This window comes from Leuresthes tenuis, unplaced genomic scaffold, assembly GCF_036924035.1.
Source record: "Leuresthes tenuis unplaced genomic scaffold, fLeuTen1.0.hap1 SCAF_2, whole genome shotgun sequence".
NCBI classification, from domain to species: Eukaryota; Metazoa; Chordata; class Actinopteri; order Atheriniformes; family Atherinopsidae; genus Leuresthes; species Leuresthes tenuis.
In genome coordinates this window covers 3438633-3464989 of record NW_027325356.1, presented here as the reverse complement: position 1 = coordinate 3464989, position 26357 = coordinate 3438633, and the positions used below count along the sequence as shown (strand labels likewise).

Genomic DNA, 26357 nt, shown 5'->3' with positions numbered 1-26357 from the left:
ATTTCTCATCGTATGTCATGATATGGCATGATGTCATCATTCATCATGATATGTCATGATGTCATCATTCGTCATGATATGTCATGATGTCAAAAAACTACCAGAGTTGTATGTATAGTCTACATACAACGTCCTCAGCAGTAAGCAGGATGAGTGACAGCGAGCGGCCCTTCAAACTGCAGCCACTTCAGCCTGAAAGCTTGGATGAAGAAATAGATGTGAAAGAGTACAAAGAACAGGCAGAAATATATTTAAAACTAATTACAAATTAACGTCCAAAATTATTTACAGGCTGCTGCTTTGAGGAAGCTGTAAGAGGACATGATTATAGGTCTCAAACTGCAGCTCCTTTTATATTAGCTCATCGTTCTGTGACTTTACTGCAGTGTAAAGTAAATGTACTTCACTGCTTATGTCCCGTGGGACTTCAACATATATGCAGCTCTCCAACCGAAGCCCTTGAACTTAATGACCTGTCAGATAAAAAAAAACACTGGTGAGTGAGCCCCGGTATCTAATTTTAATAGAGGTAATCTTTATTAAGAGGCCCCACTGAATGCTATTCCCAGGGGTTTTGTCTCCTTTTCAGTGGATAGCAGCCTATCAGCTCCTACTGGGGGCTTAGTTTCTCCTTTCCTGGAGTCAATTGCTTCCAGTCGGTCTTGAATTTGTTCGGTCTTGTCTCCCAATGGAGGTATGACCTTCCGATCCCATTCAAGACTGCAAAGTCACTGCCCCTGTGCCTGTGGGGATTGAAAACTCATCTCTTCAAGAAACATGTCACGTCCTGCTCTCCCCTGCCACCATCTTATTCCCCCAAATCAAGCCTGTCGCCTTGCCTTAGTCCTGTCTTCTTACAAAGACTTTAACCTCTTCCACCTGCTGCTTACTTCCCCTTACAAGTTACTTATCTGCTTCATTTCACAACACAGGTGTTTTTGTGAGGCAGTAAAAGTAACCAGGGAGCACAAACACCGGTGCAAATGTTTAAATGTGGATTCTGACTGTACATATCAGAATCTCAAGAAGCTGCTTGATTTCTGTCTATTCAAAACAGTAAAGAAGTTAAATCATAAAGTCAACAACTTGATTTGTGAGTCCAGACCATCTGAAACAAAGAGTACTTTCACTAAGCATTTAAAACCTTCAAAACCACAAGATCTGACTGCAACAAGTGGCCTCTTGTGAGGATGCAGAGGACTGCATATGCACAGGTTTGTTTTAATCTAATTCACTGATGAAGGCTGTGAGACGCAGCTTTGAAAAGCTTTAGAAAGTGGACCTTGTGTTTCTCAAAGCATTATTCTCAGAAGAACTCTGAGCTCAATAATCTCAAGGATATTATTCTGTAAATGTCATTATTTAACCTGCCTCTCAAAACTCAAACTTCAATGAACCAAACAGTAATTCTCTTTTTCTCATCCACGGTATCCCTTCATCTCTAATCATTTTGAAGCTGCAGCCGTTTAAAATCTTGTCAAAATGTGCAGACCTCCAAGGGTTAAAGGGACTAATTCTACGTTCTTTTAGTCCTTCCTGTGAAGCTGACACTGTGGGATTGAACCACTAACCTGAGGCGTGGTGGACAGGTTATTTCTCACCACAGATTTGTAGGGAAACGGATTCTGGTGAGCTCCAGAGGTAAAATATGTTCATATGGTTTTCTTACATTATATTTCATGTTTCTCCAGTTTTAGCTTCTCTTCACTGGCTCCCTGTTAAATTCTTAATAGAATTTAAGATTCTTCTCCTCACATATAAAGCTCTTAATGACCGAGCTCCATCATATCTTAAAGATCTCACAGTTGGATATTTCCCCAACAGAGCACTTTGCTCTCAGGCTGCAGGTTTCCTTGTGGTTCCCAGAGTTTCTAAAAGCAGAATGGGAGGCAGAGCCTTCAGTTATCAGGCCCCTAAAAGCAGAATGGGAGGCAGAGCCTTCAGTTATCAGGCCCCTAAAAGCAGAATGGGGGGCAGAGCCTTCAGTTATCAGGCCCCTAAAAGCAGAATGGGAGGCAGAGCCTTCAGTTATCAGGCCCCTAAAAGCAGAATGGGAGGCAGAGCCTTCAGTTATCAGGCCCCTAAAAGCAGAATGGGAGGCAGAGCCTTCAGTTATCAGGCCCCTAAAAGCAGAATGGGAGGCAGAGCCTTCAGTTATCAGGCCCCTAAAAGCAGAATGGGAGGCAGAGCCTTCAGTTATCAGGCCCCTAAAAGCAGAATGGGAGGCAGAGCCTTCAGTTATCAGGCCCCTAAAAGCAGAATGGGAGGCAGAGCCTTCAGTTATCAGGCCCCTAAAAGCAGAATGGGAGGCAGAGCCTTCAGTTATCAGGCCCCTAAAAGCAGAATGGGAGGCAGAGCCTTCAGTTATCAGGCCCCTAAAAGCAGAATGGGAGGCAGAGCCTTCAGTTATCAGGCCCCTAAAAGCAGAATGGGAGGCAGAGCCTTCAGTTATCAGGCCCCTAAAAGTAGAATGGGAGGCAGAGCCTTCAGTTATCAGGCCCCTAAAAGCAGAATGGGAGGCAGAGCCTTCAGTTATCAGGCCCCTAAAAGCAGAATGGGAGGCAGAGCCTTCAGTTATCAGGCCCCTAAAAGCAGAATGGGAGGCAGAGCCTTCAGTTATCAGGCCCCTAAAAGCAGAATGGGAGGCAGAGCCTTCAGTTATCAGGCCCCTAAAAGCAGAATGGGAGGCAGAGCCTTCAGTTATCAGGCCCCTCTCTGTGGAACCAGCTGCCAGTTTGGCTTCAGGAAGCAGACACCCTCTCTACCTTTAAGATCAGGCTGAAACTTTCCTTTCTGATAAAGCTTATAGTTAGGGATGGCTCAGGTGACCCTGAAACATCCCATAGTTCTGCTGCTATAGGCCCAGCCTGCTGGGGGAGCTCCCATGATGCACCTCTTCTCCCTCCATGTACATATGACATCATTGCTGTCATTAACTTGTGTTTCTCTCTCTCAGCAGGTATCTCTGGCCTGGTGTTACGCTGCTTGTTGTCCCCTCTTTCCTGTCCTCTCAGCCCCAGCTGGTCCAGGCAGATGGACCCTTCCTGGTTCTGGTTCTGATGGAGGTTTCTTCCCGTTAAAAGGGAGTTTTTCTCTCCACAGTCGCCTCGTGCAGCTCAGGACGGGGGATTGGATCAGAGAGAAGTTTCAGAGCAATCTGTTGGTTTCTTAACTTTTAAAAAAAAAAATTGGCTCTAATTTGGAATTTACTGAATTTGATTTGATCTGATTATGATTTTATCACAATGAATTGGACTGTAATTGGTTTGATCTGGACTGGATCTTTGAAGATGATATTTGTTGGGATTTTGTGTTTGATAAATAAAACCGAATTGAATTTAAGTTAATTGTTTTCTTGAAACAATAATCCTACATTATGTCATATAACAAAGCAGAGTCATTGTTCTCAAACCCCATTAAAAGTCTGGATGGTCTCCTTTTTTTGTCCAGTCTGAGCTACTGTAGAAACATGGCCGACCTACTGAAACCTGCACCGAGTCTAAGCACCGATTAACAATCAGGAGAAAATGATCTTAATCTGTCCTCTGGATGCTGTGGCCTCTGTCCTCAAAACAAAAACTGAAACAGCTTAAATCTGTGTGCCTTTATTGGACCATTTCATCCACTTTACTCCCCATCTGTTCACGGAAGAAGATATAAAACGTAACAAAATGCAAACACGATGGATGAGCCTGGTGGCAAAAAAAGGACCCGTATAGAGACGCTGCATCTCAGAGATCAAACGTTAACAATTCAAACGAAGAGGCTGAGGAAGAGCTGCATTACAATGGGTCTGTATGGATTCTGGTGCTGAAAGCAGAGAGGAACATGAGACAAACAGAGGAGAAAACAGCAGCTGAGGGAAAGAACAGGCTACATTGTGTTGCTGCACACCTTGACAGGCTTTCCAGCAAGAGAGGGTTAGACTGAGCCCTTGAGGGGCTGCAAATATGAGCAAATGCAACCCTGCAGGCAGCTATATGAGTGTGTATCCGTGCACCTGCTGCTCGGCTAGTTTCAGAGCTTTGTTGTGTGTGCCTGTGTGTATACCTGTGATATTTATATAGGTCCTTTCCATCTGCAGGAATCCAGCTCTGTCAAATGGCAGTAATGAGCAGGAGCTCACACTGGCTATTGACACTGTCACCACAGCAACGCACAACAGCCGAGCACAACCCCAGAGTTACCTTATTTATGATCATATATGTCTACAGGAACTGAAAAGTTTTATGTTTCAGGACATAAAATAAAAGTTCATCAACACATAATACAGAAGCAGCCTGTTAAAAACTAAGTGAACCCTTCCTGCTTCCACAGGAATTAAGAGGGTAAGCAGTGGCAGGCGATCAATGCACCGATTAACTGATCATCAGCGGTTTTGTCAGTTTGCTGGTCTGCAGCATTCAGGTGTGTTAACATGATGCAAAGGAGGAAAAAAATGATTTTAATGGCTTAAATAATCAAGGAGCAGTTAGGTGCCAAAAAAAAATGCTTATTTTTATACGTTATATTTGCTTTTTAACCGCGAAAAACGCGGTGCTTATTGTGGACGATGCAAATAAATGCACTCAGTAATGGTGCAGCAACCTCCACCGAAAATTCAAGACTTCTTCAAGCATTTTAAAACCATAAAAGGTAAAAAAAAATACCAAATAGTGACGGCAGCCACCTCATGAACAGGCTGAACATTTTGACATTTGAATGGGTGCCTAAAAAGGAGTTTTAAAAAAAACAACAGCGCGAATGCTGAGTCAGTTATTATGGGGAAGTCAAATAAAAAAGAAATGTTCTGCCACAAACACCAGGATTAACAGACCCCCCCCCCCCCTCTCTCCTGAGTGGGAAGCCAGTCACACAACGTCCCGTCTGTACAAACTTAGACAAAGCCTGACTGTCAAAGTTCATCCATTATGAGACACAAACAGATGAAGTATTCTTGGTGTCTCAGAGCTCATCAGTAAAAATGCTAATGCAATGTGCTGGGACACCGTCCGTTTCCATGGCTACAAATGGAGACCCGTGGAGAGTTCATGACATATGGGTGAGTGAAAAAAAAGCAGAAGAGCGAGAGCTTTTGTTGCAGTCAGAGTTTTAAGCCTGATTTCTCCCGCCGCAGAGAGGTGAGCTACCTGTAAACCTCGGAGTGTTCAGGGGTCACTTCCTGTGGTCGGTTCAAATTACACCGTCACCTCCATCGAGCCCCAGCAGGGCTCTTTAAAAGGAGGCTGGTGTCTGTGGCTGGTGGGGTGCAGCCAGAGTTGAAATGGCTTTATTCTCACCTGCCCAGGAAAAAACACTTTACATTACAGAGAATTGCTCCAAACTTGACCTTGACAGCATATGTTGCCCTACAATGTGGGTTTAGAGTAAAATTCATAAAAAAAACCCTCAAAAACAGAGGAAAAACTGCTGTCACTTTAAATTCTGTGGACAGATACGTGCCTCAGATTATTTAAATCCTAATTTGAATGCTGTGACACAGAATGCATTTAGTCTTTTAGTCATTTATCATATTTCCCTGATCATCAGACTTAAATGCAAAATATAATCAACCCTCACAAACAGCTGCACCTTCAAGTTTTAGGCTCTTTTGTGTGCAGTCATCAAAATCATTTGATGCTCCTAAATTATTCTGCTGCAGGGCAACAAGCCCAAACATCTGAGTAGAGTTACAGAGATCATAGGAGAACAGAATCCTGCAACACAGTTGGTTTGCAATAACACCAAGAGACAATGAGACTGAATCCAAAGGAAAGCAGCGAGATGTTCTCCAAGATGCTGCGGAGCCTCCCTCAGTCAAACCCTGAAAAAAATGTGATAATTTATTCTCTTTGAGTGACGTTAACTGATCAATAAAAACTATTTAGGGCATCAAATTGGACTGTCTTGTCTAAAGGTGACATATTCTGTAAAAATTAAATTTATTCTGGGAGCAAATATCAGGGCGTCTGAAGTCTTCAGCAGCTGTAAAACTCATTTTTTTTAGCGCCCATTTGTTTTAAAGTTCTTCACGAGCCGTTCTGATCGCCATTTCTAAAGTACGTCACTCGTTAAGTTGACTCCACCTCCTATGCTAAGCCCCGCCCACTCACATCCAGGGATCAGTTCCAACTCTCAGAGCCTGAACTTCAGAGCAGGGAAATGGATGATGTATTTATGGATTTAGTTTTTCCTTTAGCAGCAGCTAACGCTAACAGCTTAGCTAATGCAGAAAGAATTTCTCATGGTTTATTTATCTATTTAGTTTTTCCTTTAGCAGCAGCTAATGCTAACAGCTTAGCTAATTCAGAAATAATTCTTCATTGTTTATTTTATTTTATTTTTTTCCTATAGCAGCAGCTAACGCTAACAGCTTAGCAAATTAAGAAATAATTCCTCATTGTTTATTTATTTATTTATTCCTTCCTTTAGCACTGGCTAATGCTAACAGTTTAGCTAATGCAGAAATAATTCCTCATGGTTTATTTATTAATTTATTTCTTCCTTTAGCAGCAGCTAATGCTAACAGCTTAGCTAATTAAGAAATAATTCCTCATGGTTTATTTATTGATTTATTTCTTCCTTTAGCAGCAGCTAATGCTAACAGCTTAGCTAATTAAGAAATAATTCCTCATGGTTTATTTATTGATTTATTTCTTCCTTTAGCAGCAGCTAACGCTAACAGTTTAGCTAATGCGGAAATAATTCCTCATGGTTTATTTATTCATTTATTTCTTCTTTTAGCAGCAGCTAACGCTAACAGCTTAGCTAATGAAGATGACGTACACCAACTTCTAAGGAGTTACTGCTGTTCCTTTCTGAAAGATGAACATTATTGTTCCCACATTACTTTGTTAGCTGAAGCTTTCTAGTTGAACGGTTCGTTCTGTGACTCAGACAACCTGCAGCTGTGTATAAGATGTGTTTCCAACACAACACCAGTCCTCTCCTCACTCTCGGTGCTACATTAAACGCCGTGTACCGCTCTGTGTGTGTTAGCGTTACATTATCGGCATGTTTCTGATAAAGATGTAGGTCTCCAAGTACAAATGAGGTTAAAACATACTAAATATTTAAAAGCAGAACTAATCTTGTGGATGGCAGCTAATAGATAAAGGAAAAGACCTTTTGAAACACCCCATCAGATGGTTCTCTCAATAAGACCAAAGTTATTTGTCGTTACCGTCGATGTGAACTGAATTATCCCCAAAGCAATCGCAAAACAAACGGCCGATGCAGAGATCCTCACTGCCTCTGGCTAAAGGTAAACCACGCTGACCAGTTGGCCACACAAACACCTGGACAACTCTACCTGGCAGGTTAGAAACAGTTACAATGTGGAAGTGAGAAGTTTACACATCCCATTCGGGTCAATACGCCTGAGAATGTTCGGGACAGTATTTGTCCAAAACAAGCAACAAGATTAATTCCAACATTTATTTGCTTGGAGGAAGGATATTTGTCTGCTTTCAAAGTGCGATTATTTTGCAATCATGAGTTAACTCCAGACAATGGTGATTAATCGTGATTAAATGTTTTAATCAGTCAACAGCTCAGCCCACAATACGTTCTGCACGTTATTAGAGAAAGACATGATCTAATAGGCATAATTAAATTAAACTTTAGTTCTGCAGTGAGCAGCCACCATTGATGCCGTGTCTAGTTCCAGAGTTGTGATTTATTGGCATCGATGATAATCGTGACATTAAAAAAAAAGAAATATTTATATAATGTGGATAATTACATATGAAAATATTGTGATCTGATCTTAGCTGATTAAATCTAAACATCACTGAATGCAGTGATTTCTGGACAGTTTTTAGTCTAAATTCTGGGGTTTTTATGGTCATGATCCATGGTTCTTTGTGTTTTAGTTTCCAGTCTTTTCTGCTCTGATTTAGTTGTTTCTCAACACTTTGGTTTAGTCTCTGTTCTGTGTTCATTTTTGGGTATTTTTATCTCTTCTTGGTCTCATCAAACCTTTCAGTACTTATAGCTCTCTGCTCACCTCAGTCAAGGCAGCGCCTTTAGTTTAGTTTCAATAAAACCTTCTAGTTGATGCGTCTGCTGCATATTTGAATCCCAGTGGAAAAAAGCTTGTTTTTACCTCTGACGTTCATGGGAGTTTTGCTGCACTGAAGCAGTTCATGTAAATCAAAGAGAGTCACTTCTTAATCTGCTTAAGCAGCTATTTGCTTCTCATCTCCCCGATTCTGTCGATCTTCATCATCTGAAACCTTTTCTTTCCACTCAGCACTTGATAATCTTTTGTCATTACAATCACAATTTGTACAGAACACAATAATTTTCATTATGATTTGTCCTTATCTGTCAATGTTTCTTCCCTCTTGAACTTTTGAGGCCTTCCCTCGGTAAGAACGTCCATCTTACTCAAAGTCGTCGTTCACGTTGTCAAAATCTGATAAATATCCTGCCATGTTGCACAAAACTATCAGCAGCAAACTCCATGTGAAGTTAGCCGACTGTCACAGAGCACGGAGTGAATAAACTGTGCTGCAGGGGGGCGTGTGGATGAAGTGGTCCCAGTAGAGTGCCTGTGTAGAAATCCCTCCGTTAGCTCTCCTATAGCTGCAAGTAGCCACATAACAGCAGCTATGAGCTAACAGAGCTATAGCACACGTTCATTCATTCATTCTTCTTAAAGTATTGGTGAAATAAAGACAGATAATGCCTTATTTAGAGGCTGCATCCTCTAAGCCCCGTTCACTCCGTTATATGGATCTCCAGTTATCTAAATATCTTCCGAAGGACGCCGACTTTCACCAAACTGTTTCTCTGTGAGTAGATGAACGTATTTCATGCCAGAAATAAGGTTTAAAAATACCGGAGTTCCCCTTTAAGAGAGTCTCAATTCCTAAAATACATCTGGAGGACAGAGGAGCGAGGAGACAGCATGTTCATGTTCATCCTACACTGTAAACTTAAGTCAAAGTAAAAATGCTGTTAGATAAAAACAGATTTATTGCTAGTCCAACAGAAATGATGAAATAAAACAAAACAACTATCAGCAACTCGCCGCCTCTCTCTGGTGAGATGGACCAAGTGGACGTGAGCAGAGGAGTCAAGCAGAGAAATAAAGTTCAGTGGAAAGAATCCCAGTCAAAAAGTCAAACTTTAATGCTTTCTTCCTCATTCAGATGGTGTCATGAGCTGAATTCACTCCTGATCCATGTGCTAAAGCTCCTTCTGAATAGAACTATAATTAAATGGATATTAATAAACGTGCATTTGTCCAATCTAGTTACAAGGATCTAAAACTCTTTAAACTTTTTTGTCCAAATACGCTCACTTCTGGTACCAAGTTGATGTATGATATCTGAGATAAATATATATATATATATATATATATATATATATATATATATATTTGTGATCGGATCACATGCATTAATACTGTGTGGAAAAATAAAGCCCAAAAGCTTGATAAAAAGGTTCGTTGTTTCAGGTGATTTTCAACAGACGGAGCTCACAGCTGTGAATATTTTGTGAACTCATCTAATCAGCTTATAACGTTCAGACTTGAGGAGACTGAACTCCGTGTTTTCTCCTCCAGTAAACGGCCTGCGAGACATTAAGCCGCACACTTCACTCATTACATTTTCACTCTCTCATCCTGAGCTGCAGCGCGTTAGAAAACCAAACGAGAGAAAAATAAAAACACGAGGCACAAACAGGACGACGGGATTAAGTCCCTTTAACCAATTGGGTGAAAACGTGCAGAAAATTAACTCGGAATCAGCTCGATATTCCCATTGGAGGAAGGATTCGGTCCCACTGTGCAGCTTCTTTAAAACAAATTACATTCCTCTGCTGCTAACGCGCAGATAACAAAGTGTGTTGCAGGGATGTGAGGACTCCTCAACACGGGAAACAAAATGTATTTTCTAGTTTTTTCAGACTGAGCTGGAGCTGCAGTGTCTGCAGACTGAGCTGTGAGGCTGAGGCACACAGGGCTGGTTCATCGATACAATAAACAAGAGCAGATAGATGCAGGAACAAAGACAGACAGCGACTGAGGAGGGGAAGTTAAAGTCCTCCTGAGTTAACCTGACACACTGGATTGATCTGCCTGCCTTTACCCCCCCTCCATCCCTCAGCCGGGGACATTCACTGCTGCTCAATACTTCATCTTTGGCCCAAGTGGTGGATTTACCTAACCCTCCGTCTTGACTTGGCCTCAGTCCCTCATCCCAAGAGGAGCAATAAAAACAAGGCTGGAACACACCAACAACAGCAGAGGAAGGAGGAGCTCATTGAGTGCCAACAGGTCCAGATTCCCCTCGACAGCATATACCTCGAGTTTAGCTGACCAGTGGAAGCAGGAGACTCATATCAAGATGCAACAGCCTCTTTTCTACTTTAAAGCTGCAATCAGAACAAATGTTTTCCCAGAAAACAGAGCCATGGCTGGACAATTAAACCCGCCTCAGGTGCTGACATTTCAAGCTTTTAAAACTTTATTTGTCACTTTGACTGAAATGCCTCCAGTTTTGCCTTTCATCATCTTCTTCATTATATTACGCTTATAATATTATTATATTCTAAGTATATAAGTGTGACAGAAACATGGGAAAAGCATTTTTTTTGTTCTAAATCTATGCCTGAACGTTCAGTGATAATGTTTTATTACTCATCAAACTGTGCTCAGAACCTGTCGCATTTTATAGTAAAACAAAAGAGAAGAAAACGCGTGAAAGTGTTTAAAAAGCCGACTGATTCCGTTTGTGCTGCTTCTTCAGGACTCCTTACAGCCCAAAGGTGATGCAGTGGAGACGCTTTACTGACTGCAGAGTGATGCTCGCCAACCAGAAGCAAAACTTAGAGGAAAAAGACTCAAACGAAACCAGCAGCCTCGACCGTTTACAAGCAAAAAATTTAAATATTGACAACTATTTCCAGGTGCCAGCGATGATCTATTTTCAATGCAGCGTTCTCTCAGAGTTTATTTTCCAGAGGCAGAAATAGCCGGACAGTCATATCATTGCTCATCGCATCAGAGCTAATTCATAAAAGCCATTTCCAGCCTCTCTTATGCAGATTAACAGTGTTTAAAAAACAGTTAAACCATCTCACGAGAGGTTAAAATACCGGTGAAATACACAGAAGAAACTTTATTTCTGCATCATTATCCGCTTGTAAAGCAGCGTATATTTGAAGCTATACTTCAGATGTATATAAAGCAGCAGGTGTGACTGTGGAGAGCTGACAAAGCTGCAGTACCGGAGGCCCTATGGAGAACAAATTCAAATTTCCCTTAATTCTCTGCATGAATTAGCGGGAATGTTGGCCTTCATTGTGATAATCCTGTTCATCAAGGCATGAGGTTAACGTTTTATGACACGATGTCAATCTCTGATCATCATGCTCTGCTAAATGCTGCTTTATCTGCATGTTTGACACGCTCACGTCCAGGACTTAGAGTATATGAAAAGGAAAGATTTGGGCTCAGGTTACTTTTGGATTGATGAGGCTGGCAATAAAAAGAGTTAAATACTATCTTAACAGCAGGGTAGAAACTCTTCCTGATGTCCAGTAGGTTAACGTCCCACCTCCCTGCTGTGATGTCACTACAACATGACATCACTTTTCAGAGCCTTTAAAAGGTGCAACCACACCTGACTCACTGACATTATTAAGCAACATCTTTGTATCTGTCAGCTGGTAAATTACAGGCTTCCTATTCGATTCTTCAGTAACAAAAGTTTAAAACAATCCCAGCATTAAAGTCCCGCTCCAGCAGTCATAAATCCTCCAAAAACTCATTCTTCAAATGAGCTCAGGATGTGAGTCGACCTCCTCTTCCTGATCCGGTTAATGTCAGTCTATGAATAGGCCATTCTGGCCACGCCCACACCAGTCCTCCATGTAAATATCAATAATAACCAGTTATAATATTGATCTACTTCAGCCAGACAAATCCAGTGTGTTACGGCCGTATGATCAATGAAGCCCCGTTAAAAAGACATTCAGAAACTGTACAAGGTTGTTTGCATGTGTATAATAATAGTAATTTATTCACTTTCTACACTTTTCAACAGTTCAGGCGCTGCTAGCTCCTGGAGATGAGTTAACTCAGAGCTACTAGCTGGCCCAGAGCTCCCAGAGGCGGTCTGGTACCAGGGATTAGTGGCACACAGCAGGAATAAAGCCAGGATAAAGCAGGATCGCTGGGCTAGCCCAGGAGCTAGCAGGGCCACAAGTCACACTCAACCTCCCTAAGTATAAAAAAATCTAACTCAAACTCAGCAGCCAACACTGTTCACACACTTAATTAAACAAGCACTCCAGGAGCTCGTGGTTTCACATCACCTCCCACGACTCGCCAAGTGCTCATCCTTAAGCCTTCCTTCTGCTGCGTTCATCTAACTTCTAACTGCTAACTTCAACTCAACTTGTTAGCTTCTCATTTCAAACTGGTAGTATAGCTCCATCCCGCAAGTATTCAGGATTGGTTCCTCTAATGTTTTCTACAGCTCATCACCTCGCCTTTCTGAGACTTTCAGTGGTGCTCAGCAGCCTAAAAGCAGGATTTAGCATGATTTTGCTCTTGTAATGCAAAAGAAACATCTTATAGACGTGTTCAAAAGGTCCAAAACTTGATTTTCAGAGGTGGGTGACTCCCAGCATCGTGACATGTGTGAATAAGTTGATGTAAACTGGATGAAATGAGTTTTTAATTCACTGTGTGTTGAGGCGGTACCGAGTACTCACCGCTGGAGCAGTCCAGTCCCCCCCAGCCGGGTTCACACAGGCATGTTTCAGGGGAGACGCATCGTCCGTGCACACACTCTTCAGTGCACAACGCTGAGGAGAAACAAGAGAATCCATGTTAACATTAGCTGTGATGTCATGCATGGCTTTAGTTTATATGCTTTAATTTCCACTAAATGAACGAAAGCAGAAAACTTTTTGTTGCATCAGCAGTCCAGTCTCACCAGAAATGAGTGAAAAGTTGCTAAACTTGTCCAAAATGCAGTAGTTTCACAATCCATGGGTGTAAATTATGAGATTTTCCATAGTGGGTTTGTTTACGCAACAAGAAGGAAACTGCGACACATTAACAGTAAGAAGCAAGTCTAATCCTGCAACATGTAGAGCTAATCATGTGCATTGATTCTAATCCTAACAAACCTCCTCCTGCCCTTCTTATACACAGCGAAACGTGGGAAGTAGACTTCGTGTTGGAACCCATATGAACACTCGGCTGCGTCAGAGAGACTGAAAACATAGCAAGTGTCCAATTTAACGGCACCATTTTGCTCTGAGGACCAGCATCGATATAACAGCTCTGTCACAGGATCAGGCTGATTCCAACTCGCTGTTTAGAGATCCTGCCTCGTTGTGCTCTTATTGTAAAAGAATGGGAAGAAAATCCAGTCTTCTGTCTGTGTATACACTCCAAAGTTTATCAGATCAAGTGGATATTTTCCCTCTTTTTTGTTCCTTCCCTCTTCTGATCTAAAAAGTGTAATGATTAGATCGCGCTTCTCTCCTGCATCAAAGCTGTATTCTTTCCTAATGAGTGAGCTGTATATCTGACTCTGGGGTTAAAAGTTTTACAGAAGACAAATAAAATGGAGGACATTGCATGTAAAGGTGTCATCATCAGACATGACATCACTGGCAACTCGTTTTTCATTCTTTCTCTTATCCGAGTTCGGGTCACGGAGGGAAAAGGTCCAGAAGTTAAACCCAGACATCCCTCTCCAGCTCCTCCTGGGGGATCCTGAGGCGTTCCCAGGTCAGATGGGATATAAAATCCCTCCAGCGAGTCCTGGTTCTGACCCGGGGCCTCCTCCCAGGAGGCATCCTAACCAGAGGAACCACCTCAGCTGACTCTTTTCTATGTGGAGAAGCAGCAGCTCTACTCTGGAGCTCCTCCCCCTATCTCTAAGCTGAGCCCCGCCCCCCTCTGAAGGAAACTCATTTCAGCCGCTTGTATCCACGACCTCATTCTTTGGGTCAGAACCCAGATCTGTGACCACATGTGAGGGTTGGAACAAAGATGGAGCAGGAACCTGAAAGCTTCTCCTTCCGGAGCAGCGCCTTCAATACAGCTGAAGAAGCCCCGATCCGTCTGTCCATCTCTAACCAACTCACCATCACTGAGAACAAGATCCAGAGATGCTGAAACTCCTCCCCCTGAGGTAGAGACTCATCTCTGACCCATGGAGGAAGAAGACTCACAGCCTTGGTTTTAGAAGAGCTGACCTTCCTCCCGGCTGCTTCACACTCAGCTGTGAACTGATCCAGAGCAGCTGAAAGTTGCCACATCAGAACAGAACCACATCATCTGCAAAAAGCAGAGCTGTAATCCCGAGGTTCCCAAACCAGACGCCCTCCTCCCCCCGACTACACCTGCAGATCCTGTCCATGAAACCACAAACAGGATCGGAGGCAAGCAGCAGCCCTGATGGAGTCCAACACGAACCCCAAACCGGCTCCACTTTGCACCAAGAATGCAGACACAGCTCCAGCTTTGGTTATACAGGGACTGAACAGCTCCAGCTTTGGTTATACAGGGACTGAACAGCTCCAGCTTTGGTTATACAGGGACTGAACAGCTCCAGCTTTGGTTATACAGGAACTGAACAGCCCAGCTTTGGTTATACAGGAACTGAACAGCTCCAGCTTTGGTTATACAGGGACTGAACAGCTCCAGCTTTGGTTATACAGGAACTGAACAGCTCCAGCTTTGGTTATACAGGGACTGAACAGCTCCAGCTTTGGTTATACAGGGACTGAACAGCTCCAGCTTTGGTTATACAGGAACTGAACAGCTCAGCTTTGGTTATACAGGGACTGAACAGCTCCAGCTTTGGTTATACAGGGACCGAACAGCTCCAGCTTTGGTTATACAGGGACTGAACAGCTCCAGCTTTGGTTATACAGGGACTGAACAGCTCCAGCTTTGGTGATACAGGGACCGAACAGCTCCAGCTTTGGTTATACAGGGACTGAACAGCTCCAGCTTTGGTTATACAGGAACTGAACAGCTCCAGCTTTGGTTATACAGGAACTGAACAGCTCCAGCTTTGGTTATACAGGGACTGAACAGCTCCAGCTTTGGTTATACAGGGACTGAACAGCTCCAGCTTTGGTTATACAGGGACTGAACAGCTCCAGCTTTGGTGATACAGGGACTGAACAGCTCCAGCTTTGGTTATACAGGGACTGAACAGCTCCAGCTTTGGTTATACAGGGACTGAACAGCTCCAGCTTTGGTTATACAGGGACTGAACAGCTCCAGCTTTGGTGATACAGGGACTGAACAGCTCCAGCTTTGGTTATACAGGGACCGAACAGCTCCAGCTTTGGTTATACAGGAACTGAACAGCTCCAGCTTTGGTGATACAGGGACTGAACAGCTCCAGCTTTGGTTATACAGGGACTGAACAGCTCCAGCTTTGGTTATACAGGGACCGAACAGCCCCTTAAAAGTGACCCCATACGTTGTGCCCCTGCAGAATCCCATAGGTGACCTGGTCGTAATCCTGCTCCAAGTCCACAAAACATTCCATGATCCCCTGCAAGCACATTTCTTCCAACTTAACATATCACTGAGGCAGAGATTAATCTATCAGGAGATTAAATTCTGACTTGTTAGTATTTGTATGTTCACCTTTACCTCAGTGTGGAACGATGCTACCAACCAGTACCCTGATAAGGAATAGCATTTAAATTGTTCAGCAAACAGATAAGGCAGTGCTGACACCTTTATTATCACCAAAACATTTTCCAAATAGTGTCATATTTCACTATGACACAACCTTACACTCGGGAACCATCACTCGCTATCTGCAAGTTCAAAACGAACGACCGTGGCAGCATAATAAATTATACAGCGTTTTCATGGAGCTGTCTGTCATTATCTGCTGCAGCGATTAACTCGGAGGTCAGAGGCGTCCACAAGACAGTGAAGATGAAGAGGAAAGGAGAAAAAACAGAGAGGGGAGAAGAAAAAACACCAGAGAAGAGAGAAAGAGACAAAAGCAAAGACAGCGGAGACTCTCCATCATATCAAGGATCTGACTCCAAGCAGTAACACATAAAAAATTTAACTCAATGGCACATCAGAATGATTTTTCATGATATAAACCTCATGTTTGTCTCTGTTTGCCTGCTTTGGTGTTTATTTAAAATCTATTTTTAATACAGTAGGAATTCAAATAGATGTGTGTTTTTTCATCATTTGATCAACACAATATTCCATCCATCCATCCATCCATCCATCCATCCATCATCTGCTGCTTCTCCGGGGGTCGGGGGGGCAGCAGCTTTAACAGAGAAACCCAGGCCTCCCTGTCCCCGGCCACTTCCTCCAGCTCTTCCGGGGGGACCCCGAGGCGTTCCCAGGCCAGCCGAGAGACATAGTCTCTCCATCGTGTCCTGGGTCTTCCCCGGGTCTCCTCCCAGTGGGACGGGCCCAGAACACCTCCCCAGGGAGGCGTCCAGGGGGCATCCTAACCAGGTGCCACCTCATCTGACTCCTCTCAATGCGGAGGAGCAGCGGTTCTACTCCGAGCCCCTCCCGGATGACTGAGCTTCTCACCCTATCTCTAAGGGAGGCCCAGACACCCTGAGGAGGAAACCCATTTCAGCCGCTTGTATTCGTGATCTCGTTCTTTCGGTCTCTACCCACAGCTCCTGACCATCGGTGAGGATGGGAACGTAGACTGACCAGTAAATAGAGAGCTTCACCTTCTGGCTCAGCTCCTTCTTCACAACAATAAGTCGGTGCAGAGCAAGACTGCAGACGCTGCACCGATCCGCCGTCAATCTCCCGCTCCATTCGTCCCTCACTGTGAACAAGACCCCGAGATACTTGATCCCGAGATGCTACACACTTTGTCAGCTGCCTTTTGCAGTAATTGCAGCTGAAATTTGTGTCCACAGGTCAAATCCTTGCTGGAATCTGTGTCTATTCGTGCAGCCAGAGCTCGTCCACTTCCATCAGTCTGAATGGGATCAGCTGGTGTTTAGGAGTCAAACTCAGTTTGATCAACTTTGACTTCTAGATCAATGTTACCCCTTAAAAGCACTCAAATGAGTCCTCAGGGTCATTGTCAGACTGAAAGGTGAACCTTCATCCCAGATGCAGTTCTCTGGAGGAAAAGGCTTTTCTCAATAATTGTCTTGTATTTAGCACCATCCATCATCCCTTCAACACTGAGCACATTCCCAGGCCCAGCGGATTAAAAACTTCCCCAAAGCCATGGCGTATTCTCTGGTCACAAATTTGTGCCAGATGTGGCCTTTTCTTGATGGAAAAAGTTCAACTTTATCCTCATCTGACCAAAGTGCTTTCCTCCACGTGTTTGGGAACTCAGCCGGACGCCTTTTGGGTGAATTCCAAACCTGAACTTTATGGAGTCTGTGGCTCAAATTCGTCCAGTGGACAGACATCCATCTCTGCTGTGGCTCCTTCAGGGTTAACTCTCTGATTGGTTCCCTTCTCACCTGGTCTGTGAGGTTTGGTGGGCCGTCAGTTTGCTGAGTTGCCATATTTTTTCACTTATATAAAGACAGATTTGATGGTGTAATTAAATAATTATGTAGTAATAATGATGTATATCCATGGGACCTGGGACCTTTCACAACTTATTTATACATACTCGGTGCATTTGAACACTTAAGCTGGAAATTTACTTGCCAGTAAAGCCAGTAGTTCTCAGCATAAATGCTCACATACTTTCCTGTGTATTACACGTGTTACCGGAGGATTTTAAAGAGGACACACCTGACCTCTCAGACCAGAAGAAGCTGCCGGATCTACAAGATGTAAACCAGGGATGTCCAAAGTGTGTCCTGGAGGGCCGCTGTCCTGCAGGTTTTAGATGTTCCCCTGCTTCAGCACACTTGATTCAGATGAAATTAATCACTTTAAAAGATTGTTAAGTTCTGCACAACCCTACTGATGATGCACTGATCCGAATCAGGTGTGTTGAAGCAGGGAAACATCTAAAACCTGCAGGACAGCGGCCCTCCAGGACCGACTGTGGACATCCCAGATGTCGGCAGAAGCACTCTGATAAACGGCAAACATGGCAACAACAGAAGAGCTTCGCATTTTGTCTGAAGACCATGACAGCAGCGGTGTCATAGATAGTATGTGAGACCCCTAAACCAAGCACATCTGGACAATGAAAACCACCGAAACATTCAAATTAAGCCCCACACTGCAACGTGCGCACGCAGAACATCAATTACTGAGGACGTGCACGACCGACGCACCAAACAAACGCAGGATCTGTGAGGCAGCCGTGATATTTCCAGCTTTAGACTTAATTTAGGCTTAATTTAGCGCTTTAAAAGATAATCGACAGCACCGGATTAAAGCTTAAAGGGGTCCAAAGGGACGGGGGTCAATACACATGCACACTTTTCCATTAGATATTTTTTAAAACTTAAAACAAACATTTTAAATTTAATTTTACCAAGTTAAGTGAATATTTTGCATACAATTTCTCTATTTAAATAACAGATTTAAGACAGTAAAACAGGAAACACAGCATGTAGGAGTAAATACTTCATATAAGGCACTGCGTTTGTGCAGCTTCACATGTTAAAAACCTGTAAAACAGCTCGTAAACAACACATCGACACCCTGAAGTGTATTTTATCATATCTATAAAAAGATCTGAAAAACACAACACTGCATTTACTGTACTTGCAACTGATTTAGCATCCAAACTTTTTAGGAAACATGGTTTTAAGCTGGCTAATTAACACATTTTGTGAGGAGACGGTGAGGTGTCGCAGAGAACAGGGCAGCTTGTTCTCCTACATGCTGGGATCTGTCGGTCGGACACAGGAACTTTAGACACTCTATAATTGTGACATTACCCAGCGAGCAGCAGAAGGTGTGAATGGGGTCAAAGTATGGAAGCGTCCTGCTTAATGCGTCCCAGGAAAGGCACTCATTATTATTTTCTCTGTTTCCAAAGGAGGACACCGACCTTTTGTCTCCGTTTTAATTAGCATCCATGTACGTGCACACACGAAAAATAAGATAAAAACAAAAATAATCATCTAATGATCAAACATGCTTAATGGAAGAAAAGTCCAAGAAGCGTCTGTAACTTTTTCAGAGAGAAAGGGCAGAACTTTATCTCAATTCCCTCTCATTCTTTTCAAGGGGAACTCCGGTATTTTTAAACCTTATTTCTGTCATGAAATACGTTCATCTACTCACCGAGAAACAGTTTGGTGAAAGTCGGCGTCCTTCAGAAGATATTTAGATAACTGGAGATCCATATAACGGAGTGAACGGGGCTTAGAGGATGCAGCCTCTAAATAAGGCATTATCTGTCTTTATTTCACCAATACTTTAAGAAGAATGAATGAATGAACGTGTGCTATAGCTCTGTTAGCTCAGAGCTGCTGTGTTGTTGTTATTGGCGGCTATTGGGGGGCTTATAGAGGGCTTTCTACACACTCGTCTCCTGGGATGATGTCATCGACGCCCCCCTGCAGCACAGATTATTCACTCCGGTAAGAACGTCCATCTTACTCAAAGTCGTCGTTCACGTTGTCAAAATCTGATAAATAACCTGCCATGTTGCACAAAACTATCAGCAGCAAACTCTGTGTGAAGTTAGCCGACTGTCACAGAGCACGGAGTGAATAAACTGTGCTGCAGGGGGGCGTGTGGATGAAGTGGTCCCAGTAGAGTGCCTGTGTAGAAATCCCTCCGTTAGCTCTCCTTTAGCTGCAAGTAGCCACATAACAGCAGCTATGAGCTAACAGAGCTATAGCACACGTTCATTCATTCATTCTTCTTAAAGTATTGGTGAAATAAAGACAGATAATGCCTTATTTAGAGGCTGCATCCTCTAAGCCCCGTTCACTCCGTTATATGGATCTCCAGTTATCTAAATATCTTCTGAAGGACGCCGACTTTCACCAAACTGTTCTCAGTGAGCAGATGAACGTATTTCATGCCAGAAATAAGGTCCAGGTTTAAAAATACCGGAGTTCCCCTTTAAGGATCATTTGTGTATCTCAGAATAAATACTGTCTCAGGAGGAGATTCTGCTGGAAGAGGAGGAGCTGACAGCTTAGAGACCTCCACTCTTCCATCACAAAGACACGATGTGCTGTTGTTCTGTTTTCTTACAGAAACTCACCTGACTTGCATATTAATGCACAAAATAATCAAGTAAGAACCTCTCTTTGGTCTCACTGTTCGTATGTTCGGACTAACATGCACTCATTTCAGTTATTTCAACAAGCTGACATGTGGTAAGTGCTGAGTTTTAAAAGTTAAAAAGAAGTGAGGCTGGGTTTTATGGCGTTTTAGTCACAGAGGGGTCGTCCTCTCTAAATTTATAGTGGCAGCGTGTTAACATTTTACAGCTTTTTCCTGCATCAGGAACCCTCACAACCACAAACTTGGCACTGCACACACAGTAGATTTATGTTTGTCTGGAGAAGAGTTTCTTCCTAAAATACAGAAAGATTCCCATTAGTTGGGAAGCAGAAATGATATTATATCATATCTGTAAAAAATCTTTAGTGTGATAAATGCTTGGGCTGGAAGGTCTGCTTTGTCCTGAACTCAGACACTGATCTGCTCCAATTTACTAAATATCATTTTTCTTGTCCTGACAGACGTGTAGAACAACATCCTTAAACATTTACATGAAATTATGTCCCCACTGATGAGCTTTATTCCCTTTAATTGTACCTCGAGCACTGAATCGGGGAAAAGGGATTTAATTATGGTCACTTCAACTTTAGAGCACATTTCAAGCACTAGTGATACCGTTAAAATAAAGCAAAATGGAAAGATTACAAAGTGTTTGACTCTATAAATAATAAATAACTTGTGTTAAAATATTAAAATATAGAAAAGTGGTGCACAAACCTTTCAAATAGGCATGTTCTGAGCTGTTATTCTCAACCCTCTGAGGTCTACGAGCACGCCGGCGTGATCAGATCACATGACGTCATTACGGCTAAACACACAGCAAAAAGTAGCCTGGAAATGAAAAACTCTGCCAGTTCTGGTCCTGGAAAGTTCTGGGAACTAAAAGCAGACCTGCTATCTGAGTTCCAGGAACTATTGAGAGGTGAAGGGGGGGCATTAGGGGCTTTATCTGTCATGATAAAGATTTTTTATTCTATTCCAAGGAGTGAAACAGGAGAAGATTCATTTAATTTAACTGCTGGGACACTCAGTGAAAATGTCCCTGGAGTAGATCTGTCATGTCTTGGGTTTTGTTTTCAGGTTTCAGGCTTATTTTTACTCAGTAGTTTTTGCCATGTTTTTCCTTGTCACGTCCTTAGGTTCATTCAAGTCACCCGTCTTTGTTTTCACAGCTGCACTTCCTCCCCAGTCGCCTCCCCGCAGTACTTTAGTTTCAGTTCAGGGCAAAGTTCTCACCTCGCCTTCACGCAACGTGCTTCATGGTTTTCAGGTTTGTCAGGTCAGGTTTAGCCTCTTGTTTTCCACAGCCATAGTCTTGTTTAATTCCTTCCACAGTTTAGATTTATTGTTATCCGGCTCAGCCGCGCTTTTTGTAAATAAATCAAGTTTTCATTTAAAATCTGCATCTGGGTCCAACCCCATTTCCCCCAAGTTCAGTCCAGATGCCATCGTTGCACGGACCAGTTTTTCCACATCGCTTCGGGACACAATGCCCCTTATTTCGGTCATATAATGCAGATGAAAGGAGGCTGCTCCAAACATCTGCTTAAAATGTGAATTTAGAGAAATCCTGGTCAGAAATGATCCCTCCAGTTCTCTCAGGAGCACTGGAAGCCACAACAAAGCCATGCAGAGAAACTACATCACAGGACAGTGACCGATCCGTTCCTCAAGGCCAGAAAATGCATGTACAGTGAGAACAGAATTAGTCCCTGTCCAGAACATCTGAACCAGCCGCTTCCCACGCTTAAAACCAGCTCCAAAACCAGCAGAATTTCAAAGCTTAAGTCAATGTTAAACAGGCTGGATGCGGACACGTCTCTTAAGATCATTTCTACCCCTCGTTTCTGATCTGCATGACTTCAAAATTAAACCGTGTGATATTTTAGATGATACAAACATGCATATGTCGCTTGTTTATGATTGGATCGACGTTGTTTCTTCATCGCCGTGGCAACGGCCGACCTGAGCTGCTGAAAGTCTCAACCAGGACGCCTTTGAGAAAGAGATTTTAAGACTTTGTTAAAAGTGTCAAAGTAAAGATTTGAATGAACAAAAAAAGTTTCAGAAAAATAAAGTAAAAAGATAATTAATTTAGAAGTAACAGCGCCAAATAATAACCTAATTAATATGACGCATTCTTTACGTGAACTTAAAACCAGCTGCTTTAAAAGCTAAAGTAGAATCACTTTATTTAACGGTTATCATGCAGAACTGGCCTGAGAGCACATCCTCTCAGAAATGTGACCGTTCTGACAAATACAACAGGCATGCAATCACAAACTGCCACCTGCAGGAGAACAACGCAGCAGCCGTGCTCAGCCAGAAGTGGACTCCAGGTTCTGCCACCCTCCCTCTGCTCAGCTCAGCTGGATCAGATACGATCCGGCTGCCAGCTGCTGACCGTCATCCTTCTGCTCTGCAGTGAATCTGCTCCACAAGCCACCGCTGCCAGGTTGGAGACTCAGTTCTTCTGCTCATCACAGTCCAGCCAAGAGTCTGAAAGCAGCTTGTTTGAATCTTTACAAATCCCATTTCTCTGCTCTGCCGTGTGCCGCTGCAGAAAAACTCGCTGGTTTCCCTCCAAGTCTTCTGCTCCGTTCGGCCGGCCGCTCTGATCGCGACTCTGGACCCGAACAAACCTTAAAACGCTGAACAGTTTTTCATCTTGCAGCAGTTCCTGGCCCAGTGTCCTTCAACAAGGTTCTTTAAAACCACAAGTTAACACGGCAGAAAATGTCAAAGAATTAAATAAATATTGATTCAATTGAATAAAAGAACCGTCCAGAACCATCACATCAAACTTTTCTGATGTTCTATGATGCAACTTTTGGTGAAATTCCAGCTGGAGAAGCATGAAGCAAGTCGCCACTATGAAGTCAGTGTGATTATTCACTGCATCCACAATAATATTAGCTGGTTAAAGGGGAACTCCGGTATTTTTAAACCTGGACCTTATTTATATCTACTCACCGAGAACAGTTTGGTGAAAGTCGGCGTCCTTCGGAAGATATTTAGATAACTGGAGATCCATATAACGGAGTGAACGGGGCTTAGAGGATGCAGCCTCTAAATAAGGCATTATCTGTCTTTATTTCACCAATACTTTAAGAAGAATGAATGAATGAACGTGTGCTATAGCTCTGTTAGCTCATAGCTGCTGTTATGTGGCTACTTGCAGCTAAAGGAGAGCTAACGGAGGGATTTCTACACAGGCACTCTACTGGGACCACTTCATCCACACGCCCCCCTGCAGCACAGTTTATTCACTCCGTGCTCTGTGACAGTCGGCTAACTTCACACAGAGTTTGCTGCTGATAGTTTTTTAGTCACCAGCTGGTTTGGTGATTGTCAGTTTAATGATGACATCACAATGACATCATGATTGTAAAAAATCACATCTTTGTTCCAAGTCTGAGAATGCTGCGACATCTTGGACAGGGTTCATTCTGACCTTAAACAACATCTGATTCGAGCCGTTTCCAGGCCCTGCTCACCCACACCCTCACCTGTGGTCACAGATCTGGGTTCTGACCCAAAGGATGAGGCTGGGCTCAGCCTTAGAGATGGGGGGAGGAGCTCGGAGTAGAGCTGCTGCTCCTCCACATAGAAAAGAGTCAGCTGAGGTGGTTCCTCTGGTTAGGATGCCTCCTGGGAGGAGGCCCCGGGTTAGAACCAGGACTCTCTGGAGGGATTATATATCCCATCTGGCCTGGGAACACCTCAGGATCCCCAAGGATCTCCTGGACCTGTTGCTTCCACAAACCGACCTCCAATAAGCGCCAGTGAATGAACTCTTCACTCCTCCAGCTTCCTCAACCATTTTCATAAAACTTTCCCACAAATGCAGCGAACACACAGCGTTTCACATCTCTAAACCATCTCATACAAAATATGCAGCAACAAGTGCTCAAGTGTTCTTCAATAAAAGTTGATTTGAGTAGATTCATAAACTCAAGACTGGAGCTTTCTGCTGTCCAGCATACTTGATCTGAAAGAAAAAGAAAAAAAAGCCTCGCTAAGACAGGCTCAGATTTTAATAGGAGAGCCAGAGATTCTCCTCAAGGAGAGATAATTAATCTTTAAAGGGGAACCTACTCCTTTCATCCAGCGGCTTGGAGAAGAAACGGCTACAAGGATTACATCAGCGATGGCTACAACAAGATTAACAGATACCAAATTAAATAATCTCCACCTAATTCCAGCAATTGTCTCGACATGCTGAAGCAGTCTTTGATGCCCTTGAATCTTTTCATGAGCTGCAGCTGAGAGCAGAAGAACGAGCATCAGCAGGAGTGCGATCGCCACACCTGACATCCCGCCTGTCACTGGACTGATCCCAGGTGACGAGGGACGGAAATCGAATTCTTCTTCTGCTGAACAGAAGAAGTTTCAATATTTCTTCTCTCGTACTTTGGATAGAAGATCTTAAGTTTCTTTTTCCATTCACTAATTTAATTTCCTTTTGTTGGGCACATAAAATGCTTCTGAAGCTCTTTTTTATCCCCAACAGGCAGTGTAATGAAACCTTTCTTTTCTCTTAGAAGTCCTTTATAAAACGTACGTGCAGTTGGTCTCACGGCCACTAAAGGTCACATATTATTAGAGCAGAATTAGAGGGACAACGCATGTTTCCTTTCATCTGCAGGTCCTAATGATGGATGGGGCTAAAAGACTCTGGGATGGAAGTCCAAGTGTTTCACAATTAAAAATGGTTTCCCTCCTCAAGCAAAAAACACATTTTAATTCCACGTTATGAAGCAACAAACAGGAAAACACCAAAGAAGTCGTGAAAAAGACTGGAAACAGGGCTGTAATGACGACAGCCAGCTGACGGTTGGTTGTAAAAAGGCTGAATCACATTATTCCTTTGTTATATTGGCTTAAGAAACCCTGGATTTCAGTTTCAGGCCATAACTCTGAGCAGTGTTTGTGATTTTTATGGCTGACAGGAGCGCAAAAGTATCTGTTCAAAAGGTGATCTTAAACTATAACCTCGTGTTAAAGGGGAACTCCGGTATTCTTAAACCTTATTTCTGGCATGAAATACGTTCATCTCACCGAGAACAGTTTGGTGAAAGTCGGCGTCCTTCAGAAGATATTTAGATTGACAATACAGCCTCTAAATAAGGCATTATCTGTCTTTATTTCACCAATACTTGAAGAAGAATGAATGAATGAACATGTACTATAGCTCTGTTAGCTAACGGAGGGATTTCTACACAGGCACTCTACTGGGACCACTTCATCCACACGCCCCCCTGCAGCACAGCTCATTCACTCCGGTAAGAACGTCCATCTTACTCAAAGTCGTCCTTCACGTTGTCTAAATCTGATAAATATCCTGCCATGTTGCACAAAACTATCAGCAGCAAACTCTGTGTGAAGTTAGCCGACTGTCACAGAGCACGGAGTGAATAAACTGTGCTGCAGGGGGGCGTGTGGATGAAGTGGGCCCAGTAGAGTGCCTGTGTAGAAATCCCTCCGTTAGCTCTCCTATAGCTGCAAGTAGCCACATAACAGCAGCTATGAGCTAACAGAGCTATAGCACACGTTCATTCATTCATTCTTCTTAAAGTATTGGTGAAATAAAGACAGATAATGCCTTATTTAGAGGCTGCATCCTCTAAGCCCCGTTCTCTCCGTTATATGGATCTCCAGTTATCTAAATATCTTCTGAAAGACGCCGACTTTCACCAAACTGTTCTCAGTGAGCAGATGAACGTATTTCATGCCAGAAATAAGGTCCAGGTTTAAAAATACCAGAGCTCCCCTTTAAGTTTTATCTAATTAACAACTTTGATGCTTCTCATTTTCAAGGTGGAATAAAAATTTCTTAGCACCTAAATCTGTACATGGACTTAAATTAAAAGCAGATCATCAGTAATAAGCAGGAATCTTTTTAACCCCATACAACTAGTGGATAATAACCCATATTTTGACGTAATTAACAAACCAGCAGCAAAAACGAGGACAAAAATGATAATTCTCATAGTTATGAACTCCATCACTTATTCAGGTTTATCAACCTTCTAGTTTCTTACATATTTAGCTATAAATGCATCATAAATTACTTCAGCAAATATTCATTAAATATCGCTGCGTGTGTAAAATTCTGTCTTGCTTTATGAAATAATCTGTAAATAGACATTACTTCAGCTCTAAGAATGAGAGCGCACAACATTAAGGCCATTTTGGACAGATT

General features: G+C 42.9%; 1 protein-coding gene across 1 annotated transcript in view; it reads right to left on the bottom strand.

Annotated features, from left to right (window-relative positions):
* The window catches only part of LOC140302314 (multiple epidermal growth factor-like domains protein 11), a 130382-nt gene that overhangs the window by 92967 nt on the left and 11058 nt on the right, over positions 1-26357 (bottom strand). The window contains exon 4 of the mRNA XM_072381147.1: positions 12712-12804. Within this exon, the coding sequence (XP_072237248.1) occupies positions 12712-12804 (93 nt within the window). The remainder of the gene's footprint in view (positions 1-12711; positions 12805-26357) is intronic.